Here is a 17922-nt window from a genome sequence, read left to right on the forward strand (position 1 = left end):
AAAAGGGCAGATAAATGCTGATTGAATTCTTCCTGTTGCTCTCTTCAGAGAAAGGAGTTGGTGGAGCTGATCCCGAATTACACTTAGTGATGATGGTTGGATTTAGTTTATCTTTCCCCATACCTCCTCAAATGGTAATTCTTTCATGTTGTCTGTTAGATTCAGTGCAGTCTCACCAGTGTTGAATAGCTTTCATGTATTTCCTATGTGCTATTGCCCATTTCCACAGACCTCAAATTAGCTGTTGTCCCAAAGAACATTGAGTCTACCTGTGGGGTAGGAATCCCACTCTGGCACTAGAGGTGCCCATTGCTACTAGAATGCCATTGCTTCTAGGCCTTTGCAAGGGACAGAACTAGAAAATAGGTATATTTGTAAAGGAAAGAAAATCAGGCAAAGGTGATGGGTAAACTACTAGATGTATAAATATTAGGTCCTGAGTTCAAATCCACAGCACCCTTGTAAAAAGCTAGGCATCGTGGCACACTACTGTAATCCTAGGTCTGGAAAGGTAGAGACAGGAGGGTCTCTAGAGCTTGCTAAGCATCTGTCCAGCCAATTCCTGGGCCCCAGGTTCAGTGGAAGACCCTGGCACAAAATAGTCAAGAAACAATTGTGGAAGAACCTTGACCTCAACTTCAACCTCTTGCCTCCACACAGACCCACAATGGGTGAGCACGAGCACACACACACACACACACACACACAATAATAAGTTCATCAAATTTAGCATTACTTCTGAGTTTATTCTGTGCCCTTTTTACATTAGCAGTCCTGAGAGCCAACACAAGTGGCTCTTGTTCTATTCTGTAACAAAGTAGACAGTACTCTGCATATGATGACAATACCACAATTACTCCTGACAAGACCACCAAATGCACTTAAGGATTAAGTTTTTTTTTTAATTTTTAAAATATAACCAATTACTTTAACTCACAAATAAAAACATTATATAGCTAGATTAAGGAAACCACTCAAACACTTCCAGTGGCTGCTGAGATGGCTCAGTGGATAAAGGTGCTTGACATCTTGAGCATATGACCTGAGTTCTCTCCCAGGAGCCCACACGGTGGAAAGAGAACCAAATCCCAAAGGTTGTCTTCTGACCTCCGTCTGTGCACCATGGCATAGTCATACCTCCTAATACACACATAAATAAATTTTAAAGTTAAAAAATAATATGATTAAGATTTTCTTAATCTTTGTTGTTTTTTTATTTGAGAAGGTAAGATTTTATCACTGTTGGTTTTTTTTTTTTTACACTATTGTGCTTGTATCCAATGAACTGTGGATACTCTGTAGTCACACTCATACCCCCTCCCCCATTATTCTCTCAACTCCTTCTTCCCACTCTTGCCCACTGTGGTGGTTTGAATAGAGTGACCCACATAGGCTTATATATTTGGAGGAAGTAGAACTATTTGAAAGGATTAGAAGGACTGGGAAATGTGGCTTTGTTGGAGTGGGTAGTGGGTGTGGCCTTGTTAGAAGAAGCATGTCACTGGGGGTGGACCTTGTTGTTTCAAAAATCCATGCCAAGCCCAGTCTCTCTCTGTGTGTGTCTGCCTGCTGCCTGAGGATTAGGATGTAGCTCTCAGCTATTGCTTCAATACTATGGGTGCCACCATGCTCCCAGCATAATAATGGACTAACCCTCTGAAACTGTAAGCATGCCCCAATTAGATACTTCTCTTTTATGAGCTGCCTTGGTCATACTGTCTCTTTACAGCAGTAGATCGCTGGCCAGTCCCCCTCCAGGCTTCATGTCTCTCCTTCCTTTCTTCCCTTCTTCCTTTTTTTTTCTTGCAGGGGCTGGGGAACGCTGGACATGCCCCATGCAGGCAATCACAGCTGCTATGTGTTCAACCACATGTGTCCAGAAGACAGTGTTCTATATGCTGCCTCTCTGCCATTCAGTTCCCTAGAGTCCATCTGTCCCTCTTCTTCAGTGTTCTCAGGTCCCGTCAGGAGTCAAACACAGAGCATTCACTATTCTTAGCACTTTAACTAGGTATAAATCGTGCTTTGCCGTTGCCCCTTGCTAAAAGAGACTTTTCTGACCAAGACTAAGATACTAATCTGCGTATAAACATGGGTGCTTAAAAGACAGTTTAGCTGGGCGGTGGTGGCACACGCCTTTGATCTCAGCACTTAGGAGGCACAGGCAGGTGGATCTCTGTGAGTTCGAGGCCAGCCTGGTCTACAGAGCAGGTCCCAGGACAGGCTCCAAAGCTACAGAGAAACCCTGTCTCAAAAGAACAACAAAAAGACAGTTTAACTATGTGTCCATTGGTTAAAACATCAGTATCAGTTGTGGTAGTTGCCAGAGGCCAGCTCTGGGCCACAGGCGTGGTGGGACTTCCCCAGGAGTATGGGATATGTAAATCCTGTCAGTCATTGCCTTAAGTGGTCTCTCGGGCCTCCATGAGGCACCTTCCAGGACAAATATGTATTCCTCCCATGGAGTGGGCCTCCCATCCAATCAGGAAGCAGTTGGTTACCCTCAGAGTATTCCATGCTATTTTACAGTACATTGTTGTAGCATGGAGGGCATACAACTGCATGTGATCATTACTGACCCTTCTCTACCAACAGCCTGCATATCCTGCCAGACAGTACAATGTTGTAGCATGGAGGGCTTACAACTGCATGTGGTCATTACTGACTCTCCTCTACCAACAGCCTGCATATCCTGCCAGACAGTGCAGTGTTGTAGCATGGAGGGCATACAACTGCATGTGATCATTACTGACCCTTCTCTACCAATAGCCTGCACAGCATCTCCCTACACTAGGACACTAGTCAACAGGAATCTTCATAGCTTGGTTTCTCTGTGTCTTGTATCCAGAGCACATGCCTTCAGAGCAGGTTCTTACTGTGCATCCAGGAACAGTGACAACAGCCTGTATTGCTTTGGAGGCTTCTAAAGTTACCTGGCCAACCACTAATAGGGATTTGCCCCACTCAGTGTTTGTTTTTAACATGCTTCTGTGGATGTGTGAACAAAATACCAGCCTCCTAAAGTCTCCTGAAATGATGTTTCTCATCATCATTGGCATGCTTGGGAGTTTGTTCATTTCTGTTTATTTCTATTCAGAAACAGTGTTTAAAAGTTAATTTTCTGAGCCAGGTGTAATGGTACCCACCTATATAGTCCCTGCACTTGGGTGGCCGAGGCAAGTGGATCCTTTTGAGTTCAAGGCTAACATGGTATACATAGCAAGTTTCAGGCCAGCCAGAGCTGTCTTAAAAAACTAGTTGATGTTCCTGATTCTAGAGATCATTTACCTGACCCCAAAGTCAAAAATATATGACAAAATATATTCAGGGATTTTTTTCTTCTTCTTCTTCTTCTTCTTCTTCTCTTTCCTTTTACGTAGCTTACTGAGAGCTTATCATTTCATTTTCATTAGTACCATTATCTCTGTACTGGATCTTTTTGCAAGTATGATGAAATGTTCATTATTCATTACTTATCGGAATGTTAGTGCCCTTTTAGGGTATTTTACAGATTTTGAACATTTGACAATAGGAGTATAATCATTTGGGCCTCTCCCTTGGAAACAAGATTCTATAATGGTGATGTTTTTCTCTAATTACTTCATGCAATTTGTTTCATTTTTCAAATAGGTCATGCCTGCATTAAAAGATAAAATGTTTGCTACTTGATGTGTACTTGGGCTATGACAAGATAAAATACCCATTTTATGAGACGATGTAAATATTCAAGAGGCAAGCCACAAGCTTGAGGAATTAAATCCATTTATCGTTGTCTTATAATTATATGAATGTTAAAATTTGAGCTGTGAGGATCAAGAAGAATAAGGAATAATGATTGATTTGAAGAATCAACATAAAACTGATTCTCCTAATTGTCTTTGGGTATTTGATCAACATGAAATATGGAAATGACTGTCTCACTGTTTGGCATTTTAAGTACCAATACTCTAAAATAGAATTCCTCCCAAGTTTGAGTATTTGCTTATATACCCAAATTAGAAAAATGGAAAATTTGGTGCATTTGTTTTCCATCCTCACACAACAAATAATCCTAGAATTTAGCCATTTAAAGCAACAGCCCTTACTTCCTGGCCTCTGCAGGGTTTAAGCAGTTCTCTCTCAGGCCTTTGAAGCTGTGACCAAGACAGCATCATCTGAAGTCTTCAGTGTCCCAAGCTCACACAGATCATGTGCTGCTCCGTAAGGCAGCTTCTTTTCACAGACACAGCAGCTGCCTTTCCCCAGTGAGTGCTCCCAAAGGCCAGTCTTGGAGATCACCCATTGTGACTTCCATATTATTAAGTCTGCATGTTTAGGCCAAGTATGTCTAGGGCTTTCTATTAAAAAAAAAAAAAAGGAAAAATAGGCATACATGTTCATGTCGCAAACCAACTGTGAGGTTTCACAGTTGTGTTATTGTAAAATTTCAGTAATATTTTTTCATTTGTTGTGAGAAGAGGTTCATTCAGCACATGCGAGAATGTTTTTTATGGTGGATGGTGTGTCTAAAATCTAAAATTAAACATTTAGAAAGAAATAAACAAACTGTGATATAAGGAACATATTTTTTTTTCTCAAAGTGATTTTTCTCCATTGAATAATTTCTGTGGTTCAGAAGGTCACATAAAATCCATAGGCATGATTACAGTACTTTTCCCTCTGGTGTCATATCACCACTTAAAAATGGCCATTCACTGTTAGGGTAAATAAGTAAGCCATTGTGAGGGAACTTTTGAACTGTGAGAGCACTTTAGTAGCCAGTTATTTGGACTTTGTTAATTCAGATTACTGGTTTCATAGTGTTTGCACACAATAGCTGAATAATGAGGATCATTAAACCTCCTGTGCAGAACATATCCAAATTGTGTTTGCCTCTAACCTTGGAGGCTCTGAGGGGCTGGGAGGCAGGGCCTGGCTCTTTATTGACTTGTCAAGCTGTGAGTTTGCATTACAGCTCATGACCCATTCTGTTTGTTTCACCGATTTTGTGGTAGGGAAACAGGTAAAGAAATCCCTCTGGAAGTCCCTCCTTCTCCACATTTGTGAATAACACCAGTGTTTATAGCAGTTAGGGCACTGTGACTAAATCCTCCAAAAGATGTAACGTTAGCAGCAGAGCCACTGTGGGGCACAGCTGTGGGGGCAGTATTGCTTTCTCTGTGAGACGCTGGCACTCAGCAGGAAGCTCCAGAGGGTTACTTACTATTCAGTTCAATAGAAGGGAAAGAGCAGCCAGATTCTAGAATCACCTCTCCAGCCAAACTGAGGGAGTGTTTGGACTGTAGCTAATCGGGGCCGAGAATATGTATTATGTTGCTTTGCTACATAATTTTGCATATTGTTAAAACCAAGATGATAGAACATTTTTTCTTAAAAATACGAGAATTTGCTTTTAAAATTGTATATTCAGCTACCCTAAGTCACTTAGAACCTATAGTCAAAATAACCCAAAATCTCTAGGAAGTTTTCCTTTGAACTTCAAGTGCTAGGGAAGTGGGTCACTGTAGTGATAATATAATGCTACCCTGACCCTTTGAAAGTAGAGTTAGTATAGTTTGTCTTGTAAACTAAGTGCCCACTTTGATAACTTCTTCTGTCTCCATCTCTCTCCCTCTCCCTCCCCCTCTCTCCCCCCCCTCTCATACACACACACAGCCACTTGCACTGATATATAAATTCCCTTACATTAAACCCCACCCCTTGAGGATCCCACTGCCTCTCACATCAGCACACTGAAGATCCAGCATAGGAGCACATGTATCTTCTGGGACAAACCAAACTGTATCGGTATCTAAAAGACTTGTGTGTAGCAGAATTGTTAGAAGTTCTTATTAATAAAATCAAACCTGGAGCCAGGTTTTGGGGTGAATGCTGGAAGATCAGAGAAGCAGAACAAGCCACAGTTTCCTCACCTTGCCAGTTCCTCAGCTGGTATTATTTTCTCAGACTGCAAGCTTCTGAATCCTGATCCAAATGAATCTCAGCTGAACTGTGCTGCTCCAAAGCCTAAAAGCTTAACCAGCCAAATGCTTCTAGTTTCTGGTCTTCATAATAAAATCTTTCTCTTTCTGCCCCCACTCCCTGGGATTAAAGGCATGTGTCACCATGACTGGCAGTTTCCAATGTGGCCTTGAACTCACAGAGATCTGCCTGGTTCTGCCTCCCAGTGCTGGGATTAAAGGCGTGAGCTACCACTGCCTATCCTCATGTTTAATACTGTGGCCGTCCTGTTCTCTGACACCAGATAAGTTTATTTTGGGGAACACTCAATATTTTGGGGAACACAATACCACCATACTCGTGTGTTGTTTCAGTTATACAAACAGCATAGTTACCAAAGACTCTCCTACTCACTTTCTTGGTCTTTAGGCTGTTGATCTCTGCTAACGATGACAGAGTCATCTGTATTGTGAAACCCTTTTAGCTTGGGGCTTTATGTCCTATATTTGTAACTAAACTGTGGCCAAATTTCACTAGAAGGTGTTGGCTAAGACATCATTTTGCTTAAAAATTCCCAGAAACACTTTAAATGTATATATTTTTACTTTTTCATTATTTTTATTGTAAGATTTATATGTTAATTATGGATAAGCCAAGGAAAAGTACCCTGTAATCCCAGTATATAGAAAGTTTCTGGATAATATATATACTACATTATTTTAAACTTTTTTTGTAACTTGACACATAAATATTCATGCTTGCATTTTTCTTCTTAGAAAACTTGGATTTTATATTTTATACTACCTATAGCTGTTTTTTTTAAATTTTGATAAAAAGTGTGACCACTTCAGATAATGTGATAGTTTTGAGACAGGGTCTTGTTATGTAGCCCTGACTGTCCTGGAACTTACTATGGAGATCAGACTGGCCTTGAATCCACAGAGATCTGCCTGCCTCTGCCTACCTCTGCCTCTGCCTCCCGAGTGAGTGCTAGGGCTGCCACACCTGCATAAACAACATACTGTACACTGAGCCAAAAGGTTATCCATTGCGCCACTGGCCCCGCACTCCAACCTTAATGTTTTAATAACCATTCAGAAGTACCATGACAGCTACCTCTCCCTCTACCAACCTATAGCACTACATGTTTCCGGGCTTTTCATCTTCACAGTAAAGTCATTTTGTATTGTGTTCATGCTTTCCACCACTGAGTACAGTTTTCCTATCTATCATCATTCTGCTGACTCAGTTCAACTTGCCGTGTCCTGTCCTCTTAGTGGAGTTATTTTTATTTTGAAAAGATGCTGTTTGTTACATTAAGTTACTTTTGTTAACAAAGGCATTTCAAGGAAGGAAGGGTTTCTTTTGCTTCACCATTCAAGAGGACAGTCCATCATGGTAGGAAGCCATGGCAGAAGCAGAGACAGCCGCCGCACTGCATCCTCAGTGAGGAAGCAGAGGATGAGTGTTGCCCAGCTTGCTCTCTCTAGGACCTCAGCCCATGGAATGATGCCAAGGCCACCCAGGGGTGCTCTTCTGACCTTCAAACCTTCACTATTGCTACATTAGCTATCTTCTTTCAGTGTTAAGGTTGAACTCACCCTCCGCTACACTTAGCAAGTACACCACGAATTATGTCCTAAGCCCCTACTTTTAAAAAAAGTTTTTTTTTAATTTAATTTAATTTATATGTTTATGGGAATTTTTTCTGCATATATGTCTATGCATGACTGGTAACCACAGAGGCCAGAAGATGGCATTGGATCCCCTAGGATTAGAGTTACAGATAGCTGTGAGCCTTCATGTGGGTGCTGGGAATTGAACCCTGGTCCCCTGCTCTCAACCATTATTATTTTATATTGCCATTATTAAATAAATATTTTTAATTTATCTAACTTTTAATATGGTAGATATTAGCAAATGTGTACCTTTTATGGTTTTTAATAATTTATTTAAGAATGTAAAGACCAGCTGGGCATGGTGGCATGCATACACCTTTTAATCTTAGCCCTAGGGAGGCAGAGACAAGCAGATCTCTGTGAGTTCAAGGACAGCCTGGTCTACAGAGTGAGTTCCAGGACAGGAGGGCTACACAGAGAAACCCTGTCTCAAAAAAAAAAAAGAAAAAAAGAAAAAAAAAATCCCAAACAGTTTCTTTTAGTACAAACCTGCAGCTAGAAAATCCTTAAGTTTTGTTTGGCTAACTTATCTTTATTTGAAATTTATTTTTCTTTAGCATATTGGTCTTTTGTTTTACACTGGCTTTGAGAGTCGGCTGCTATCTGTTTGTTATATCAAAGTGGTTGTTCTTTTTCCCACTGGCGGCTACTCAGGTTTGTCTGTTTCACAGTTGTGTTTGGCTGTGCTTTGACTAAGGTTTCTTTTTACTGACCTGCAGTGTGCTGAGTTTCTTAAATACATAGATTGCTTTCTTCCATCAGTTCCAAAACTCTTAGTATTCTTCCTGGGCATGTCCAATATCTTAGGGTCCCCACTGCAACCCAGACTTCACCTTTCAGAGCCTTGATGCAGGGACTACCTGCCACGTGTTGCCTGGCTCAACAGCTGTCTGAAATTGCAGAGGAGGAAACCAGGACCCCTTCACTTTTGCATCCTTCATGCCTGTAACTCCAGCACCACTGCCTGGTGTCCTCCAGCATGGGATAGACCCCACCACCTGAGCCACACCAGCAGCAGTGTATGTTTGCAGTTCCTTTTTAGGGGCAATCTAAAGAAGAAAAAACTCAGACTACTTTACAAGTTAGAAGCTTAGGTGGGCTGGGTCTTGAGCCCTGAAGGAACACTTCCCTTTGTTCCAGTGCAGAGCCAGATTTTTATTAATGGCCCTCATCTTCTTAACAATTATAGCCTCTCTTCTAGCACATGCCTCAGCTGTTATATTAAGCTTACCAGTGTCCTTTTCTCTCCAAACTGTCCAATTTCCATTTCTTTCTGCCCCACTTGTGCTATTTTGCTGTAGACCTGGATAGTGTTATCAATAATAACCACACCACAGACTCAATGTTAGGTTGCACTAGTTGTTAATGCCACTCCTCAGAAGCAAAGACAAGCAGATCTCTGAGTTTGAGGCCAGCCTAGTCTACAGAGGATAGCCAGGCATACACAAAGAAACCCTGTCTCAAAAAAACAGGAGGAAGAGGAGGGGGGAAAGAGGAAAACAAGAGAAGGAAGGAAGGAAGGAAGGAAGGAAGGAAGGAAGGAAGGAAGGATGGATGAATCTCCTCCACCTAAGAAATTAGCCCATTACTTTTAAATTTAACCTCAGGCAAGTTCTCAAGATATGTACAGAATGCAACCAGATTCTTTGTCAAAATATCACATGAATGGCTTGTACTTCACACTATTTTCCAGGCTTCTATTGGAATAGCTCACTAAGTGCTGCTTAGAGCATTCAGCCATTCTTCTGATGCAGACTTCCAAAATCTTCCTCAGTCCTCAAAAAAGTAACATGGTATCTTAGGGTTTCTATGATACCATGACCATGGCAGCTCTTACATTTAATTGGGATGGCTTGCTTATAGTTCAGAAGTTTAGTCTATTACATAATAGATAAATTTAATAATCTTTGAAATATTCCTGGCAGGAAATAACAGGAAGCAAGGCAGCATCCAGTCAAACATGGTGCTGGAGTTGAGAGTCGTCATTACATCTTTATCCAAAAGCAACAGGAAGTAAACTGTCTCACTGAGTGTGGCTTGAGCATATATGAGTCCTCGAAGCCTGCTCCACAGTGACACACTTCCTCCAACAAGGCCACGCCTCCTATTAGTGCCACTCCCTTTGGGGGCCATTTTCTTTCAAACCACCACACATGGTGACATGAATGTGAGGCAACAGTCCTCTGTCTACCAACTTCTGCACTTGTTACTTTGCTTTTGCTGTGATCAAATTCTCTGACCAAATCAGTTTATGCAACAGCTCATTTGGGCTTACAGATACAGAGGGATGGGGTTCCATTATGGTGGAGAGGCATGGTCACAGTGGCAGACATAGTGACTTAAGCAGGAAGCTGAATGATCACACCTTTAGCTATAAGCATGAAGTAGACAGAGCAAACTGGAAGCAGGATGAGACTATGTGATCTCAAAACCTGCTTCCAGTGACAGCTGTTCCATTAAATCTCCCCAAACTGCCTCCAACTGGAGGCCAAGGATTCCAATATGAGAACCTGTGGGGGACATGCTCATTCAAATTTTCATTCCAAGTACAAAAATCAAAATATAAAAGCACCTGCAGGTTTGGGGCAGGGTGGCTTCTGGGGCGGCGGTAGCTAATGAGACTCCACAGTCCATGATGTCTCTCACAAGAAGCTGCTCAGAAGTAACATGATGCTTCTCACATTTCTTCATCCCCAGAGTTGTGTTGACACGAGGAAGTCAGTAAAGGGGAGTATGTGCAAAACACATGTGCATTGATTGGTAGAATATCTCTACATATCTGAGCACTGAAGGGCAGTTGGAGAAAATGAAAAGTTAGCCCAAGTTGCAAGACTAATTGATGAAGGGCCATGAATTTTGAGTTCTTTAACTGTTTCTGGTTGCTTAAAAGCAGATTTTACAATACAGCTCAGCTCCTAGAGTGGTTGCCATTAATGCACGAGACACTGTAAAATGAATGAATGAATGTGGGTGGCAGTGTGGCTCAGCAGGTAAGGCTGCCTGCTACACAAGCCCCGGCCACCTGTGTTTGATCCCTGGAACTCACATGGTAGAAGGAGAAAGCCATGTCTCAGCAAGCTGTCCTCTGACCACCACATACCTTAATTAACCGTGGTTTTTTGGTGTGTGTGTGTGTGTGTGTGTGTGTGTGTGTGTGTGTGTGTGTGTATGTGTATGTGTGTATGTATGTGTGTGTGTTTTCTAGGTAAAGTGAACCTATTTTGCTTCCAGACAGAGGACTTCTGTAGTAATTGTTTGACTATGTGATATGTTTTGACTTTCACTTTCTTCTCCTTGACAGAGTCATCAGCAAGGTGGTGCCAGCCCCCGAGGCTAAGCCAGCCCCTTCTCTGAACAGACCGAAAACCCCGCCTCCAGCCCCAGTCCCCGTCCCTGTGCGCATGAGCCCCACTCCTCTGCCACCACCACTCCTTGCCCAGGCTGCAGTGTGCCCAGCCCTGATGCCATCCCCAGCCCCTGCCCTCTCTGGAGCAGGCAGTGCCAAAGCCCCAGTGCGGAGCGTGGTGACGGAGACAGTCAGCACTTACGTGGTGCGTATGTTTCCCCAGCATTTAAGAAAGCGCTGATTCCGTGACGTTGATTCTCACAGGCAGTACTTGATAAACGGAAAAGCATTTCCATTGCCTTTTCAAGCAGTTGGCTCAAGACTGTTACATTACAAAGTTCACACTCAGCCATATAATAATGTCAAATAGCTTTTATTTATGTTTATTTGAAACATGAGTGTATACCTAAATATAAGAACATCAGTATATACTGTGATATTCAAATTCCGCAGTGAATTCTTACTAGAGTGAGTAAATTAGTGACTTGAGTATAATTTATGTAATAGACATAGATCTTATGGGTCAGCTGGTGTTCCTGAGTTACAGCACTAATTATTGTATTTTATTTGCTGAGATCCAGAATGTATCAGAACTTACGTCTTAAATAGAAATGAACTTTAGACCATAGGACTTTCGGAGCATTCAAGTGCATTTTTTTTTTTTTTTAGACCCACCATATATGGGCTAGAGACTTAGCTCTGTGGTAGAGAGCTTGCCTAGCATGTACAGGGCCCTGAATTTATCTCCTAGTACTAAAAATAAATAAATAAATGCATCCCATTATATTGAATGACTCCACATTGTCCTGGGACTGCACTTTAGATGTTTTCTCCATAGTTAATATAATCAGATCTTATTTCAACCCCAGATTCAATCCAGCAATGAAGTATTTATAAAGATATATTCTCAAGGCACACTGAATAGACACACACAAGCACACAACAAAATGTTTGGCAAATGGAGACATGGATGTTTTTGAGTGACAAACTCTGCACTGTTGTTTTAGCCTGACCTTTGTAATGAGATGAAGGAGCGGCAGAGCAGGACTGGTCCTGTGTGTTAGGAGATATCTAACCGCGCGTTACATAGGGGAGTTTAGAAAGACTAAATCATTACGTGTGTGAGACACTAAAGGACACAAAGATCCTGAATGCATTCAGGGAGTACATAGGCAGCAAAAATTAGTGTAAAAACAATGAATTGGCAATTCAAGACAGAAAATGTGATACAAAAACCTTCAAGGAATAAATTAGTCCATTGAAGGATCAATCGAGGGGTCTAATTGAGGTTCCCCCTCCCCCCCAGGTGAGTTGATCAGGAAAGAGTTTATATTTAATCTCTTCACCCTCCATTTGTTTATCTGTAATTAAGGGATTTGCATTAGACTCAGTAATCTCTAGTCTTGTCTGACTCTAAAGATTGTGGCTTTCCAGTAGACATTGACTCCACAGAGGGGACACCAACTGGGACAGTGCCCAAAAAGTCTTCTAGTCTAACTAGATACTTTATGAGGACACGGGAGATTCTACCATTGCCTATTTGTGTGAAGTTGACAGTGAAATTCTTGTAGCTCCTCTTCCCCCATTTCTAAGCTATCCAAAGATTATTTACAGTGATTACATGAAGTCATGTTTGAAAGAACTCAGTACCTTAGAAAGTATTGGGTGTTAGTATGGTGCTATGGCAATTTTTTTTTTTTTTTTTTTTTTTATGTAACTCGAGTCACAACCTGCTAATGTCAAGAAAGGTCAGCCAGCAGCAGGACTGGCCATGTGTGGTGGCTTTACTCGCTGGACACTCAGTGCCTGGTGGCTGCTGGTTCTTTCCCCATGGTATAGTTTATCCCAAGTGAGAGCCAGCAGTCAGAGGCACCTCCTCTACCTTACTCTAAAAAGGGTTCAGGTCAGTGTAGTTTGCCTTTGTAGAGACTTTCAAAAATAGTAGCCCTTACAGTAAGCCCGTGCATACAGAGGAATATATCCACTTTTGATAACCCTTCACAAGGAAGTCACTCTTACTCCACAGATGTAGTCTGTGTATTACTTAAAGACACAGGAAGAGGCCACCTTGCAAAATATATAGTGAAATCATATATTGTCTTACTATGAGGACATTTAAAAGTGAGCTTGACTATGTGCTCTTTTATAGTATCCATGCCGAATTGGTTTCGATAATGTGACATTTGAGAAAAGTCTTAAAATTAGGGATACTTCTTATTGAGAACAAAGGCAGAACTCCAGAATATACAGTATTTGCAGCATAATAATAAGTATGTAGTTCTTTGGCCCATGAGCCTCTTATTTCATTTGTCCTTTAGTTGATTGTACTTTTCTAAAATGTCATAAAGGGAATGGAAAGTTACTTAGTAACAGCTCTTTTATATCCTTGATCTTATCACCTTAGTTCAGGAGAAGGGTTTGGCTAATAAGTAATGAGGGAATACATGCATGTTTGACTGTATGTGCTAATTCCATGCTATGAACGTGGCTGAAAAAAAATATGTAAAACTGAGCACTTTCAAAAATGTCAGTTGTTACTGGTGGGAAGACTCATAGTCATTAATAGTTCATGAGATTATAGGAATTTCTTAGATGAAGCCAAATGTAGGTCATGTTATATAGTTTCCAAAGATGATTCTACAATGCTTTGTTTTTAAAGATTTACAAAGCAGTTTAGAATATGCATTAGAAATATGCCACTATATCCAGCCATGGCAGCACACACCAGAAATCCCAGCACTCGGGAGATTGAGGCAGAGATTGGAGTTCAAGGCCAACCTGGACTGTATAATGAATGCCAAGGCAGCCTGAGCTTGTGAGACCAGCCTTAAAAAGAAAGGGAAGGTGGGTGTGGGGAGGGAGTGGGGAGAAGGGTGAGAGGGCCAGAGAAATTGTAAGGGAAGAGAGACAGTGTGAAAGAGAGGGATGAAGGGAAGAGGATGAATGTGGGAGGGAGGGAGGAGTGAGTGTGGGAGAGGGAGGGAGAGGCTGTTGTTGATGACCAGCTGTCTTCAGAGCAGGCTGACTGTGGCGACTCCCATGCAGTGCTAATCTGCTGTGTTTCCAGCTCGTAGTTGACCATTTTAGTGTCAAGCAGCGTTCTTATCTGGCCTCTTGTGGTTCTTTTTCCGCACGCATGCCATCTGGTTCTGCTCTTCCACTTTACATCAGATCCGCGACGAGTGGGGCAATCAGATCTGGATCTGTCCAGGGTGCAACAAGCCCGATGATGGCAGTCCTATGATCGGCTGTGACGGCTGTGATGATTGGTACCACTGGTGAGTGCCCCCCCCCCAGTGCCCCAGGTGCTGAGGCAGCACAACACAGGTCATGCCTGAGCAGGGACCCTAGCCAGCTGGGCTTTAGACCAGCTCAGCTGCTCTCCTGAGGACAGCCAAATGGAGCCTGCGCACTGTAACAACTGCAGGAGTAATTGTGCTGTTGTTACAGAGCCTGGAGTGTGACTGTTTTGCTTCACTTATATATGCTTTCCTACAAAAATAAGTAAGAATATGGGGGTGGGGGTGGGGGGTGGGGTGCAGCACTGGACTGGCTGTGCTTAAGAGCAGATGCCAAGAAGACTTGTTTGTTTCTGATGTCTCCTTAGCTGTTCCCAGCTGAAGATGCTCAGCCAAAGTGTGTTCAGCCTTATTTCAGTCTTAAAATACCTGTTTGGTTGTGATGTCTGCTGTCTGTACCGTAGACACGGAGCAAGGTGTAGTGGAGCACTGGTAGCCTCAGCACTTGACGATGAGACAAAGGGTCACAAGTTTGAGACCAGCCTTGGTACATAGTGAGTGTGAGGTCAGCGGGTTACCTGAGATTGTCTCACTCCCTGCCCCTCTCCCCAAATTAAAACATCAAAGCAAAGCCATTGCGTTACTGACTGAAAGGACAAACAGACTAATAATCTCCCCATAGGGCTTATACACAGGCGTTGTCTATTCAAATAACCAACATTAGTGCTGCATAAGTTAGAGCTTTGGGCTGATTTCTGGCATGTACAGCATTTTTTATATTTATTTTTATTGTGAGGATGGCGCATGCTCTATTGGTATACCATTTTACCACATGCATGTGAAGGTCAGAAAACAACTTAAAGGAGCCAGTTCTCTGCTTGCAAGCCTACCACATGACTTGGAAGTCCGTGTTGTCAGGGATATCAGCAGTCCTTTAAAAAAAATTCAAAGCATGGAAAAAGAGCAATCGATTAACTCTGTTGGTAGAGTACTTGCTTGGCGTTTTAGAGGGCTCGGATTCTATCCCTAGGAGTTCAAGGCCAGCGTTGACTGTATCAAGAAGAAATGTTGCCTTTGAAAACACGGCACAATGTCTGAAGAGATGGCTCATTGGTTAAGAGCTCCGTCTGCTTCCACTGGGAAAGTCCCAGCATCCTCATGTGACTCTTTATGGGCTGCAGTTCCTTTTAGAGGGTTAGATAACCCTCTTGTGGGCTCTGTCAGCACCAGGCACACAAATGATATACAGGCAAAATACTCATACACACAACACAAAAATAAAGACTTTATAAAGCTTTAGTGGGGGGGGGGTGCTGGGGAGAGAGAGCATGGTACAGCTTGCAGACCTTGCCTCAGAAAAAGAAAATCTTAAACGCCGGGTGATGGTGGCCACGTCTTTAATCCCAGCACTCTGGAGGCAGAGGCAGGCAGATCTCTGAGTTCGAGGACAGCCAGGGATATGCAGAGAAACCTGTCTCGAAAAACCAAAAAAGAAAGAAAGAAAGAAAATCATAAGAAACTTGTTTATCTGAACTTCTTTTGGTGTCTAGGCCCTGCGTGGGATTAATGGCGGCTCCTCCGGAAGAGATGCAGTGGTTCTGCTCCAAGTGTGCCAAGATCAAGAAAGACAAGAAGCACAAGAAGAGGAAGCACCGTGCGCACTGACGTCAGCGTGGGCGGGACTGCTGCCCCGCGCCTGGGCGGGGCGGGCCAGTTCTGCCAGCCTGTCTCCCCAGGCGCTGTGGACAGTGCATCCTGGAGGAGCAAGGACAGGAATACGCCATCGCTCTGGATGCCCCCTTCTGAAACACATGGGTCTGAACTCCCACGGCGTGTGACTGAAGAGAAACTCCAGGGGAGGCATGGCCCAAGGGCTAGCACCTCCATCTGCCTATTACCAGTGACAAGTATTAATAAAGACACCATACATCTTCCCTCTTGACTTCCTCTCTTCTCTCCAGAACCTTTTATTACGGTGGTAGCTGAGAAGGTAATGTACAAATGCCTTGATTGTAATTGAAGGATGCATCATTAGCTGTAGTCTCCAAGCCCTCTCCCTCACAGAGATAATCATAAGGAAAGAACGTCCCAGTCAGAGGACTGGTAAATATTTTTGTGATGAGAATATATGAAATTTCCCCACCTCACCCCACTTTTATTACTAACATGTAAAATGTTCAGGCTTTTGTGAGATACCTTATATTTTTTAAGAAAAAGGTTTCTATCATGTCCTGTTCACCTCTGTGCAAATTATTTTCATTTAGCCTGTTTTATAACTTGGTTGTGTTCTAACCCTACTCTTCTGTAAACTGCTGGAGCTGCTTCTCCTGCGTGTACATTTATCAACTTGTATAAAACTCTTGATACTAAGGAAAATTTCCTTACTGTAAATAATAAATATTTATGAAGTAGTTATTTTTAAAATTTTTTTATCGTGTTTAATTCTGGCTTTCTCTGGAATCCACTGTGATTTCAGCCATGTCTGTAATTGCTGCTGTACACAGGCAAAGAGGATAAAGAGAAAGACCGGGCCATTTCCCTCCCCAGACGCAGTGCCCACAACATCGTAGGGAAAGCCCCTAGCAGCTGGAAGGAAAAGGGCCATTTAAATCTGGAGTTGATGGTTTGAAATTGTTTTGTTTGTTATGTATTTTCTGTAAATTTCTCTCCCTTTTACTAAAAGGACATGTAGTTTCCACAAAAGAAAAAAAAAGAAAGAAAGAAAATACTGTAGCATTTTGTGTTTATATTGTTTTATTTCTACAGATTTGTTCATGGATATTGTGCTTTAAGGTTGAAATGAAGTATATTATGAATTTTTTTAAGAAAACTCATCAAATTTCAGGGTATCACAAAACTTTATTATATTACTATACTGCCCACTATTTATTATATGTTATAGATATCTGAAACGTAAGCCAAATATTTTATTTTTAATGTAAAAAAGCATCAAATTAACTTTATTAGCATATTTTAGTGTCTTTGGAATAACTGTGGACTTTTACTTGATTTTGAAATAATCCCGATTTGGGCTTGTGTGAAGGCTATCTTGAATGTTAGAATGTGGGATTTGAACCTAAAACAAATATACGAATAGAAATGTGATTTTTTTTTTTTACCGCCAACTCAACTGATATTAGCATTATAATTAATCCTATTTTAAAACATATAATGTGGTTTCAGAAATGCGGACTCTACCTTGATGTTCAATTGCAGAACAGTGGGAATGGAGTAGACCTGGGAAGAGTGCAGAAGTCAATACCCTCCTTGGTCTAGAAGCCAGAAGTTTTCTTCCCTTGCCCCCCAAAAAGTATCTATGTTGAGATATGTGTGTCTGTTGGTTTCATTCATTAGAGATCATTCTAAATACTTTATACAATATTTTCACATGCACAAATATACCCACTAGTGCTTTTTGGAGAGGGGTGATGGGTGGGGGAAATGCAAAATAAAGATTATTGGCTGTTTCATAGTTTGCTTTTCCATTTTCTTTATTCAGGAATTAGTTCCTTGAGGCATGGTCCGTGGATCTGAAGTGGCCATGTCTAAATGAGCAGGTTGCCCTCCTGAAGTAAGACAGAAGGTGCCTGTGTAGAACTTTCCCCGTTCCTCCTGTATGAGAGTCTTTAGCCCACAAGACCTCTAAGGAATTTCAATCAGTTTGTCGTCCCTTGCTATTTCATGGTTGCTTTCCTAAATCCAGTTCATGATTTTATAA

The 17922-nt window shown here is 41.9% G+C and overlaps 1 protein-coding gene across 1 annotated transcript in view; it reads left to right on the plus strand.

Annotated features, from left to right (window-relative positions):
* The window catches only part of Taf3 (TATA-box binding protein associated factor 3), a 159225-nt gene extending 141552 nt beyond the window's left edge, over positions 1 to 17673 (plus strand). Inside the window, exons 5-7 of the mRNA XM_036188737.1 lie at positions 10921 to 11170; positions 14137 to 14243; positions 15755 to 17673. Of these exons, the coding sequence (XP_036044630.1) occupies positions 10921 to 11170; positions 14137 to 14243; positions 15755 to 15869 (472 nt within the window). The 3' untranslated portion in view covers positions 15870 to 17673. The remainder of the gene's footprint in view (positions 1 to 10920; positions 11171 to 14136; positions 14244 to 15754) is intronic.
* Positions 17674 to 17922: the final 249 nt, after the last annotated feature.

This window comes from Onychomys torridus, chromosome 5 (genome assembly GCF_903995425.1).
Source record: "Onychomys torridus chromosome 5, mOncTor1.1, whole genome shotgun sequence".
NCBI lineage: Eukaryota > Metazoa > Chordata > Mammalia > Rodentia > Cricetidae > Onychomys > Onychomys torridus.